We start from the raw sequence: 12,473 nt of genomic DNA on the forward strand, positions 1-12,473 counted from the left end.
TCTAATAGATTATGACAATTCTCCCTTATGCTTTGAAACACTCATTGACAATATTAACTTTTATGGTTGTGCCACTGATTCACATTGTGCCCACTTTTTGGAGTAACACTTAATGATACCATGTTCTTCCTCATACATGTTTTTGCACATTTCTGATGTTTCTGCAGTAGAGATCACATAAGTAGAATTGTTGTTTAAGGCAATAACCTTAAAAAGAATGTTATGTACAATAAATCACTGGACACACCCAAATTACCCCCATAAATGTTATACCAACAACTCTCCTATTTCAGCACTAGCAGGGAGATTTTCCATAGGAGCATCATAGCGCCTACCAGGAAGATCCCAGGGAGGGTTTCATAAGCTTAAGATGAGAAGCAAGTCACCTCTACTTTAATGAGACAGAGCAATTCTTGCACTGTCACCCTTGTGCTTAATTGTGCTAAATTATGGTGCAGTGCTTCCGATGCAAGGAACCCGATGGAGGACATGCCACAGGATGTTTTGACACTGTTGTGTTGATCTCATCACTCTGATGCCAAGGTCTCTTTTTACCATGTTGTTTTTACCCCAAAAACTTCTTAGAGGTTCTTACATGCAGAGTTAATTGACATTTAGATAGTGTTTTAATGACATATTGATGAGTTTATGTTGAGAAATATTCTCTTTCAAAATATATTTTGTTAAGCCAATTTAGTTCCTTGGTCAATATTCTATATTTCATGATGAAACAATTTTTTTGCCCATCAAAAATCTGAAATTATGTTAAGATCTGCTCTTGAGGGATTAAACTTCATGACAAAGATTTAGTCCATCTATGACTTGTTTGTCCCTATCAACTCTTACTGATTGTAATTACTACTATCGAGAGATTTTTTTGGTGCCCTCCCCTTTAAAAAAAAACAACAAGCTCAATTTCCTACGTCACATTTGGCCATTCTAAACTTTGTCAAAAGATTTGATCCTTTCGATAATTTTTGCCTTATAATGTTTGCAAATAATGCTTCTGCCAGCAGTTTTATCATGAATTACCTTCTTTGATAAAATGATGGATCAAAGAACCTTTCCTGTGAGCAGGAGTTGGGAGGAAGGAAATCCCAGGCAATAATGAGAAAAGGCAGAGACACCCAGGAGCACATATTGTGCCCATTCACCGCCTTGTTAGGGCCGTGCCGATTCCCCAGCCCTCACCCTATGGTGCTGGCGAAGAAACATCCCCTCTCAGCACCTTGAAGCCCAGCTCATTCCTTATAGACTCTGAGAAATCTGGTTCAAGCAGCTCTGTACTCCAAGGCCCCTGACCACTCTCTGGGTCTTCTTATCAACCCATCTCATGTCTGGTTCTCTAAACTTTCAACCTCCTTCCCCTTCCTGCCACTCTACCCCCACCTCTTCCTTTTTCCTCTTTGTCCTTTTGCTCTTTTGCTGGCTTTTCTTGTGTCTCAGTATATTTAAAGGGACCTTTAAGCGTGTTTAAAAATGCATCGGACAGCCCATCACTGTCCCCTTACAGGAACAGCCAGCTGACGAGTCTCTTTATTTTTCTTTCTTCCATGCAGATGAAACGGTGGAGTCTTACGAGCACTTGGCCCTCAAGGTTTTACACTCTTGGGATGATATCCCGGAGGTTGGATGCAGGCTGGTTCCTGAACACATAGAAACCCGGCCACTGTACCACAAGGATAAGCCAGGAATGGAGCAGGTAATGGCCAAGACGGTTCTGGCCCCAATAGGAGTGTTCCTCCCCAAGAAATGTGACTTTTTCCCTAAAAATCAATCTTTTATGCCCTAGAATAGTTGTTCTCAAACAGAGACAATTGTGACATACACACTGCCCTGCCCTAGGACATTTAGCAATGTCTGGAAATATTTTTGGTTGTCTCAAGTGGGTAGAGGTGCCACTGACATCTAGTGGGTAGAGGTCAGGATCCTATTAAACATCCTACACTGCACAGGACAGCTGCTCACAACAAAGAATCCATCATTCAGCCCGAAGTGTCAGTAATGTCAAGGTCGAGCAACTCTGCCCTAGAGTCAGTGTTGGACTCAGTGCTTTTTCTTTTTTACTATTTGAGCTGCCAAACTCTTTTGGAAGAATTCTGACATTTGAAAAATTTCAAAACACATTGGATACGTTCAAGTCCTTGCCCAAAAAGCTATCAGTAACCACACAGTCCACTAGTTTTCCCATGGAAGCAATAGATGGCAGCTTACCTTGAAGAACCAGCCAGAAGAAACTGGGTAGAAAAAATAACTAGAAATCCGGGTTAGGACTTAGAAGGGAAGAGAAGATAAACTTTATTAAGAGACTTCTGAGCATCAGGTCCTTTACTTAAATGGTCTCGCATAATTGGAATGATCAGAATTGTTTATCCAAACTGTGTCCATTTTGAGAGTGGAAGAGGTCACTATTAATATGCTGCTACAAAGGACTTTCCTAGGCAAACAGGGCTGTGTGGGTCACCTTAGTCATTCCTTAATATAGCCTCATGATGTACTTAGTATGATCTTTTTAAGATGAGGAAATTGAGGTTCAGAGAGTTTAAATAACTTGTTCAAAGTTACTCAGCTGATAAGTAGAGTTTCGATTTAACCCAGGCAGTTTAAGTCCCTAGTCCTGTCCCAGCACTAGACTCACTGTGTAACTTGGGAAAAGCACATGAACGTGGGACTACAATGGGCCAGGAAAGCCCACCTTGCTACCCACCCCAGCAGTGTTGGCGTATAACCTAGTGATGGCATGTGTCAGGGAATGCCTCGAAAGGGGAAACCTTTATCATATGTAGAAGCTTGTGAGTGTTTCCTGAAATTGACTAGGATGTTTGAAATCACTTAGTTACTGGTGTCCTTGATTTTGCCTGTCAGATGTGGCTTTTTTTGTTTTTTAATCAAAGCTGAATGTTGATATATCTTTAGAGAATAAATCATCCCACTTTTCTCCAGGACTGTAATCTTCCACTGAATTGGTTCTTCTCTTCCCAAATGCTAAAGCTTTTCTTATATTGTCTCTTCCCTTGGAAAGTGTTTTTTTCCTCTAACAAAAGCATTCTGTCCCACTTATTTTATGAATATGCTTCCCATTCTAGTGGATGCCCTACTTCCTTCTTATAAAATAACCCCTGACCACTCCAGCCCAGACCTTCTTGCCTGAGCTGACAGAACTGAGAATGTTGAGCATGGAACCAACCAGACCTTCTCCTCACATGGGTTCCTAAATCCCTTGCAGCAGGGGCAAACATGATGTATGGAGTTCAAGGCAATGAATGGGAGGCCCTGTTCTGCACTAATCAGCCACAGGACTTCAGATTATTTCTTTGACTTCTCAGCTTTAGTTTATGTGTAACACAGAAATGTGGCTAGGGTGAGCATTTAATGGAGGTAATGGATGTTCAGGTACCCTGGAAACAATAAAGCATGGTACTTCTAATGGAGAGTATTATCATCTTTTTAACCTTTAGGAGTTTATAGAAAAAGCATAGTCTCTGGAGTCAACAGACAAGGGTTGAATCCAGACTCTACTTCATATTGTCTGTGTGAGCGTGGGCAAGATATTTGCTCATTGGCTAAGTAGGAATAATAACATCTACCCAGTGGGGATATTGGAAGAGTTAATGGGGTAATGCTTATCAAGCGCATAGCTCTGTGTCTACCAGAGCAGATGCTCAATAAGCATTCGCTTGCCCTTTTCCTGCTCTTAATATATGCTGATTTATTCTTAATTAAAATGTCAGTTCTGCATTTGTCAACAAATATTCTAAAAATGTATAAAACTACCAAGCTGTATCTAATATCCATTTCTAGTAAAAAGATCTATTAAAACCATGAATGATCAATTGCTCATGTGGTATGCACCCCCCCAAAGCTAAAGGAGGTTTTCTTTTCTTAACAAGGGCCGCCTGCAGATGTGGGTGGACATGTTTCCCAAAGATATGCCTCAGCCTGGACCCCCTGTTGACATTTCACCAAGGCAACCCAAAGGGTAAGTCAGCTGCAGCCCTACCTTCAGGGAAGAGATCACGGTAGCCGACTAAAAGATCTTGACATTTGATCTGGTGTGTCATGTGTTACATTGATCAATTACCACCTGATAAGTATACCCCACTTTCTGCCTGACCAATTACAGCAGGAGGTGAGTGTAAAGATTGGAATGGCGGCCCCTGTTTTATGGTAGGAGCTACTATTGAGCTTCAACATTCTTAAAAACATTGGTTAATGGAAGGAGGATCTTCTCAGAGAAATTCATGTCCTTGGTGATTTCAGCTGGGACACTTGGTTTTGATGAAGCCAAGACCTTAAGTGTTGTTTTTGAACGTTGTTTTTGAACTTGGTGAAGTTGAGGAAACTTACAGACTCAAAGCAATACCAGAATCCCATAGACACCTGTTGACTCAGTGTTCATAGTTTTCAACCTAATGCTGCCTTCCCTTATTCCAGGTATGAATTGAGAGTAACCATCTGGAACACTGAAGATGTCATTTTAGAGGATGAGAATATCTTCACAGGACAAAAGTCAAGCGATATTTATGTTAAAGGGTAAGGTCATCAACAAACTCCATCCTTCCTAGCCTTCCCTCCTCACCTCCTTAACCCCTAACCAAACCTGTGCCTACCGAAGCTACTCCACCCACATCCCACAAAAGGAGTTCATCTTACCTTGTTAGATGAGGACACTTTCTTTGTCAAACATTTGTCTTATTTGGTCATTTTGTTAAGAATTATTATCTTATGAAAATATTTTTGTGAAAAATATTATTATATAAAGGTCTCTTTAAGTTTAAATATTGGATACTTAGACTTTTTGAGTGACATCAAAATACATTTACACCTGAAGAAAGTAGAGAGATGTGGTGCTATCAAAGAAAGGTTAAATGATAAGAAGATAGTAAGACTAATACAAATGCTAAAACTTAGAACTTCCCATTTGCTAGTTCTGCTGATAAGAAAACCTAGGACTCCGGGAACTAAGGATTTTATATCTCTCTTGCCCCTAACTATGTCATAATCTTAAAGCTATGATCTATGACCACATTACAACTAGCTAAGTCACTCTCGGTTATACTGGTGCCTGAATAATGTGTTTAATTCTTCTTCTGCCTTTATTCAGGTGGATAAAGGGCCTGGAAGATGACAAGCAGGAGACAGACGTGCATTACAACTCCCTCACTGGTGAGGGGAACTTCAACTGGCGCTTCCTGTTTCCGTTCCAGTATCTCCCAGCTGAGAAGCAAATGGTCATCACCAAGAGGGAGAACATCTTTTCCTTAGAGAAGATGGAGTGTAAGACGCCAGCTGTGTTGGTGCTCCAGGTTTGGGATTTTGAAAGGCTGTCCTCGGATGACTTTCTGGGTAAGCCATTGGCTTCGTCAAGCTCATATGAATGCTAAGGGTTGTGTCCCAGGTTTGGGGGAGCTTGCTCTGATTTTGCTACAAGGGTAGTGATTTCAGTGCTATTTATGTTAGTGAAAAGTTGGAAGCACTCCAAAGAGCCATTCATAGGGGATTGGCTGAATGAGTTATGTTGCTTCCATATGGTGGAAGAGACATATTCAAACAGAGTTAGATTGATCTTTGCTCTACCACGAAGAAGCTGTTAAATTTTGAGCTAATTAGTGGTTCATGCTGTGCCTCAGTTTGCCTCCATTGTAAAAATGGGGATAATAATATTGCGTATCTCAGTATTACTCAGTATTATCTCAAGGGTATTGGGAGCTGTATATGTGATAATATAATTTAAAAACTAGGCACAGTGCCTCATACATCGTAAGTAGCCAATAAGTGATAACCCTGCAGCCATTAAACATAGTAGAATATTTAGTGAGTTGCATAGACTGTAAGAAAAAATCCCCGACCTGGAGGGTTTAGTGAACTCAAAGAGGGAGGTGTGATGGGAGAAGGGGGTTCTCATAGACTGATCTATGCCAAGGCAGGGGAAGGCTCAGAAGATGGGCATGTGATTCGGACTGCAACCAGGGAGCAGAGATGCCCAGCAGCAATGACACCTGAAACTGTGGCTTGAAATTTCACATTGTAGCTCTGCGCTTGTCTCCTACCTGCTACCACATTACTAATGCTTTGAGGGCACCAAACATGTCTTGGTCGTATTTGTACCCCAATACCTAGCACATGTTAGCGATCTAATATGGTGCTGACTGAATGCCTAGTGAGGGATGGATGGATGAATGGATTATTGATGGATGATGAATGAATGAATGAATGAATAGATGGAGGTATGTTGGATGAATGAATGAATGAATGAATGAATGAATGAATGAATGAATGAGTGAATAATGGTAATTGATTTCAAAAGCCCTTCCATAACTGCTATGGGCATCTCTTCACAGGCTCCCTGGAAATGAACCTCAATAGTTTCCCCCGGGCAGCCAAGTCTGCCAAAGCCTGTGATCTCACCAAGTTTGAAAATGCAAGTGAGGAGAGCAAAATCTCTATATTCCAGCAAAAGCGTGTGCGGGGCTGGTGGCCTTTTGCTAAAAGCAAAGAACTCACAGTAAGTGACAGCTGTAGGAGATGGGCTTGGGGGAACCCAGGGAACATTATGCTTCTTAAATGAGTAATTTTGCAAACCTCAAGTGAAGTGCCTTGCAGTGGATGACACAGAGCCCTTTAGGGCAAAGGTTCTGCTGAGAAGCAAGAATTCTGAACACTGTAAATGCATTAAGCTTCCCGTATTTCAGCATTCTTGATTTAATAGCTCTCTCTGTCAGGGTGGTTTTCTGTCCTTTTGGCTTGAACTTATGCCACTGGCATTAGTGTTTTTTTGTTTTTTTCAACATTTCTTGAAATTAAGCATCAAGTCCTGACTGATGTGAAGTTTTATATAAATATCTCATCCTTTCGCCCTCAAACATGAGACTCAGTTTAAAAAGTGATCCATCCTTTGGAAACTTCCTGGAGAGAGTGACCGCAGGGAGAGCCATTTATGCCTTTCTCTGCCTGCCACCGTGGTCCTACCGTGTGGCACACACTGTAGGAATTCAGACCTTTCACAAATACCGGAAGAAAGCTTCTTCTGCCCTTTCCCACTGCTTCTGTAAGGGGGAGGGATGACTTAAATGATCTTTGAAGTTGAGAAAAGGGGCTGAGCTGCATCGGTAGCCTCTTTCTCTGCTCTGGCCTCCTCTTGGGGCGAGCATGCTCTCCCCTCTGCTCCGGTGCCCAGTGGCAGAAGCACACCCAGGTCAGGACCCTTCTGGTAGCAGGTCTGAGTAGAGAGCTATTTCTCTCTCTCTCTGCTTCCGGGGCCCAGTGGGTGAGAGGCACAGATGCCCTTTGAATCAGACTGGGTGAATGGCAGCTGCAGCCTGACTCCGTGCTGTCTGGTCTTACTCTGTTAGCTGGGAATTTTTATCTCCCCTCCATTATCAATGTAACCCCAAGCCTCCCCCCCCCCCCCCCAGAGGTGAAATTGGTGAAGAGAAGGAAGCTCCAGGCAGGCTCACTCTTCCCCATTGTCCTGGGTACTTATCGAGGGTTTGCTGTGTGGCGGCTGCTGGACTCAGTCTGGTCCGCAGCTTAGCGCACACTAGATGCTCAGTCAGTGAAGTGGCTGATAAGAGGATGAACGCAGGAATGAAGTGCTCGTGGCCTCTGCCCGCAGCCGGCTCAGAGTCCAGCGAGGGGAACAGATTGTCAGCAGTGCAGTCGTGCATGGGCACTCAAAGTGTCAGTCACAGGCGAGGGAGAGAGAGCACAGGGGATTTAATTCTCTCCCGGGGAGGTGAGGGGTCAAGCAGGGCAGAATATGAATTTTTCAAGAACAAAAGATGTTGAAAAGGTAAAAATCACCCAGTAGGAAAGAAGACTCCTAACACCTGGATCCTGGTTTCTGAATACAGGTCCTACTAAAGGAAACCAGGAGTCTTTGAAAAGGCTAACTCCAGACCTAGGGCAGATAAAACACAGGGTGAGTCTGGGACAGCTCCTTGTGACAAGTGGGACAGTTTGAACATCCCAAAGAATAACGAATATGCCTCATGCAGAAAGCTTTTATTTTTTTATTATTTTTTTAATCCTCACCTGAAGATATTTTTTCCATGGCTTTTGAGAGAGAGAGAGAGAGAGAAAGAGAGAGAGAGGGAGAGAGAGAGAAACATCGATGTGAGAGAGAGGCATCGCCTGGTTGCCTCCCTCCTGCACATGCTCCCCGACCAGGGCCGGGAATCCAGCCTACAACCGAGGCACGTGCCCTTGACTGGAATCGAACCCGAGATCCTTCGGTCTGAGGGCCGACGCTCTAACCACTGAGCAAACTGCCTAGGGCCAGAAAGGTTTTGAATTATTTCCTTAATTTTAGCTACCCAGAAATGGAATTCCTAGGTCTAGCGTATGATGATATAAGATAAAGCGCACACACTCACACGTACATACGTGCGTGCACATATATGTATAGGTGTGTATATCTGTGTGCGTGTGCTCCTCTTCCTAACCGGTTAGCCAGCATGCATGTAGGAGCTACTGCAGGAGCAGGCCTCCTCTCGTGCCAGCAAGGCCTGTGTTTTAATCAGCAGCATTGTTGCTGGAGAAGACGTGTCTGACCTGAACACGGTGGCGCTCAGCCTCCCCCCACATCGCTCTGACATGGTGAAGCCTGCAGCCCATAAATAGCATGTGCAGTAACGACAAATCTGGTCTTTTCAGGACCTTTCTTTCCATCCTGAGGTGTCATTAGGTTAATAGATAGTCTCTCAAACTGTCCATTTTTTTCTAGCTCTGATTTTAAATTACATTTGGAGGCTATGATTAGCTTCAGACCTTTACCTGGGGCTTGGTTGAATGCTGATGACTGAAATGGGACTTGGAACCCTCTGTGTGGAGAGATACGGGCGAGGAGCAGCATTTATCAGAATATGTCAGTAAACATCTTCCCCCTGCTGCCTTTATGACACCAAGTAAATGCTTTGCGACCGCTCAGGTGGCACAGGGAAAAAGGGACAGGCTCTTCATGATGCTATCTGATGACTCCTGAGCCTAGGGAAGAATTAATTGTATAATCTCTGCCTCCCTTTTCTTTGCATTTTTTTTTTCCTGTGGGAATATGGGTACTTGGGACATCTCTGGGTGTTTCTGCATGGACAGGATATATTTCTCATTAAATTATGTGTTTCTATCCATGAAATAGAGACAAAGGTAACAACTATAATTTTTTTTTAATTGCTGAGAGTATTAGAGATGTCCCCCATTTTCCCCTATTTGCCCCCCTCTGCCCAGCTCCTGCCCCACCCCAGGACTTCACCTGTCTGTGTCCCTGGGCTATATATGCATAGAAGTTCTTTTATTAATCTCCCCCCCCCCCCCATCCCCACCTTCCCTCTGAGATTTGTCAGTCTGTTCCATGCTTCTGTGTCTCTGGATCTATTTTGTTCATCAGTTCATTTTATTCATTAGATTTCCCATAGAAATGAGATCATGTGATATTTGTCTTTCTCTGTCTGGCTTATTTCGCTTAGCATAGTAATCTCCAGGTCCATTCATGTTGTCTCAAAGAGTAAGAGACCCCTCTCTCACACAGCTGCACAGTATTCCATAGTATAAATGTTCCACTCAATGCTTTTTTATCCACTCATCTACTGATGGGCACTTGGGCTGTTTCCAGATCTTAGCTGTTGTAAATTGTGCCGATATGAGCATAGGGTGCATAAATTCATTCTGATTGATGTTTCGGGTTTCTTAAGATACATTCCCAGAAGTGGGATCACTGGGTCAAACGGCAGTTCCATTTTTTATTTTTTGAGGACCTTCCACACTGCTTTCCACAGTGGCCACACCAGTCTGCAGTGAATGAATGAATAAAGAAAGAATGACTATTGCCTTTTGCAGAGGTCCTGTCTCGTTCTTTGATAACCCAAGACTTACATCACACGTGGTATAATAAAAGGATAATTATAAAACAAGTAGTAGGGACAGCAAAAGCAATGAAGGACTTTGGAAAAGCCGCACAGCAAATGTAGGGACACATTCACCTATTTCCTCCTGAGGATCAGTGACAGAGAGGAAAGACTAGCAGATTCCAAAGGGTTCTACCACTCAAGTAGGCAGTCCCCTTTCTAGTTACTGTGCATTTCCATAATTAATATTTCTTCAGATATTAAATGATTACAAATTAAATAGCACATGTGACTGAGTATATGTGCATTTGTGTACATGTGGGAGTCTCTCTTCAAAAAACTCAACAGTAACATCATTTCAGAGCTTTTATTGTTCATCATAAAAATGGCTTCTCCCAGGACCAAAAAGCTGACAATATTTCTCAAAATAAAGCAGTAGGATAGTCAAAATATTCCCAGCAATCTCCCACATGATAACACTCTTCTAGAAGGTTGGCGATGTCCCAGCAGATCTTTGTGACTACAAATTGAGCCTTTCGTCTTTGTGCAGGGAAAGGTTGAAGCTGAATTCCACCTGGTCACTGCAGAAGAAGCTGAGAAGAATCCTGTCGGAAAGGCACGCAAGGAGCCAGAGCCCCTGGCCAAGCCCAAGTGAGTGGAGTTGGGGTGCAAGCATCAGAAATGCGAAAGACTCTTTGCAGTCTCCATACCGGAGGATGGGCCATTTCTCTAGAGACCCCCTCGGGGAGAACTGGGAAGCCAGGAGGCAGCCAAGGGGTGCCATCCATTCCACATGGCTTTCTGTTTCTATCATTGAAAAATATTCTAAAAATCAATACAGAGGCAAATGGAGAGGGCACTCTTCTGTAATACTACCACAGAGGCATTTCTAGACTAATTTCATATATTTTTTACTCATTTTTATGTGAATGTGAATGGCACATGAATTTTTTTCTACTCTGCCAATCATGCGTACAAAATTGTCTTCATGTTTCATTCTTTGCTAAAAAGTTTTGCTTGGTTTTCACAGCCATCACAATTAGGATTTTAATGGTTATGGAATATTCCATAACTGAACTGGTTGCCACCCCATAATTGAATATTTAATTTACATCTACCTTTTTTCCATTTTCATAATATAAGTAAATTCCAATAAGTAGAATGACTAGAAGGATTACTCTATTCAATTTAATCCATGGTTATATATCAATTAAAAAGTAAATATATACAGATACAAAATATGTATACAAAATACTCTTTCAAATTGTATTTGTGCTATCCCTCCTCATACCTCAAATGTCTCAAGGTAAGTGTCCCCTTCTCTGAACCTATCTTTAATTCAAAATTATTTATTGAGTTCCTACAGTGTGTACCTACTAAACGAACACTTTGAAAAACACTGAAGAAATATAAGACATAAGCTCTGCCTTTCAGGGGCCTTCCATCTGTTTAGGGAGAACACACAGGCTCATAAAACAGCTTTCACAGTGTGGAAGACAAATGTGTTAAGTTCAAAAAGAGACTAAGTCAAGTGATAGGCAAGATAGGAATTTGAAACGAGGAGGGTCCTTATGGACTGGCATGGTCAGGGTGGGCTTTATGGAAGGGGGGGCTTGAGCTGGACAGGGCTGGTCAGGTGGGGGGCACTCAGGCCTCTGTCTGGATTCTAACTAGACTCTTGCCCTCTTCCGGACCATACTAGAAATGGTGAGGAATCAACATTGCCCCAAGTGATAGATCGCTTCTGCTTTGGGGCAACATGATCTTGTCCCGTTCTTAGGCTTCCTCTTGCCGAGTGGGGGTCCTGAGCACCCCCTCAGGCTAGAGAGCCCCACCTGGGGACCACGGGGCCCTCCTCCCTGATTGCCTCTTGCTTCTCTCTCAGCCGCCCGGACACCTCCTTCTCCTGGGTCGTGAGCCCCTTCAAGTGCCTGTACCACCTCATCTGGAAGAATTACAAGAAGTACATCATCATCGCTTTCATCCTGATCGTCCTCACCATCTTTCTGGTCCTCTTCATCTACACCTTGCCGGGAGCTATCAGCCGAAAGATTGTTGTGGGCTCATAGAGGGTCACGGGGGACCCGGGCCCCCCTTCCTACTGCCCCTCTCTTCGTCTCACCTGCAAAGATAGAAGAACACGAGCTCTGTGCTGGGTGCTGGTGGGGTGGACCCAGGGGGCCCAAGAACCAGCCCCCATGTCTAGGGACAGATCAGCTCTTCTTGGGGGAGATGGGAAAGGAGTCCCTCCTTACCCGACCCCTGCCACCACCTTTCACACTTAGAAGCTCTAAATCATGTTTTCACCCTTGGGCAGCGTGAAACAATGACTCCTTTGCCGCAGAGTAATCAATGGCGACCTCAATTTAACTTAGGCGAGTGTTTTCTTTATGTCACTGGTTTTATTCTGAGATGTTTAATTCTGGGTCTGAGATTTTATTGGAAGTACTTTCTTTTAGATAAAAATTTTACAGCAAATAAACTGAGCACATTTTAGCAACTACTAGGTATTTAACCTGTCCCATATATCTTAACCTTGTTTAATCCTTACAGTTTACAAAGACATTTACTTATTCAGGCCGCAAAACTAGCTTGGAGGAAACTTTATATAAATCCCTTAAAATATTTCAT

General features: G+C 43.0%; 1 protein-coding gene across 3 annotated transcripts in view; it reads left to right on the forward strand.

Annotated features, from left to right (window-relative positions):
* FER1L6 (fer-1 like family member 6) overlaps positions 1-11,983 on the forward strand; it is a 99,215-nt gene extending 87,232 nt beyond the window's left edge. For all 3 annotated transcript variants that reach the window (XM_087825184.1, XM_087825185.1, XM_016215998.2), the window contains 7 exons: positions 1,560-1,702; positions 3,891-3,979; positions 4,435-4,533; positions 5,105-5,346; positions 6,342-6,505; positions 10,393-10,493; positions 11,728-11,983. In XM_087825184.1, coding sequence (XP_087681310.1) covers positions 1,560-1,702; positions 3,891-3,979; positions 4,435-4,533; positions 5,105-5,346; positions 6,342-6,505; positions 10,393-10,493; positions 11,728-11,911 — 1,022 coding nt within the window. In that variant the 3' untranslated portion in view covers positions 11,912-11,983. The remainder of the gene's footprint in view (positions 1-1,559; positions 1,703-3,890; positions 3,980-4,434; positions 4,534-5,104; positions 5,347-6,341; positions 6,506-10,392; positions 10,494-11,727) is intronic.
* Positions 11,984-12,473: the final 490 nt, after the last annotated feature.

Source organism: Miniopterus natalensis, chromosome 16 (genome assembly GCF_054644295.1).
Source record: "Miniopterus natalensis isolate mMinNat1 chromosome 16, mMinNat1.hap1, whole genome shotgun sequence".
Classification (NCBI taxonomy): domain Eukaryota; kingdom Metazoa; phylum Chordata; class Mammalia; order Chiroptera; family Miniopteridae; genus Miniopterus; species Miniopterus natalensis.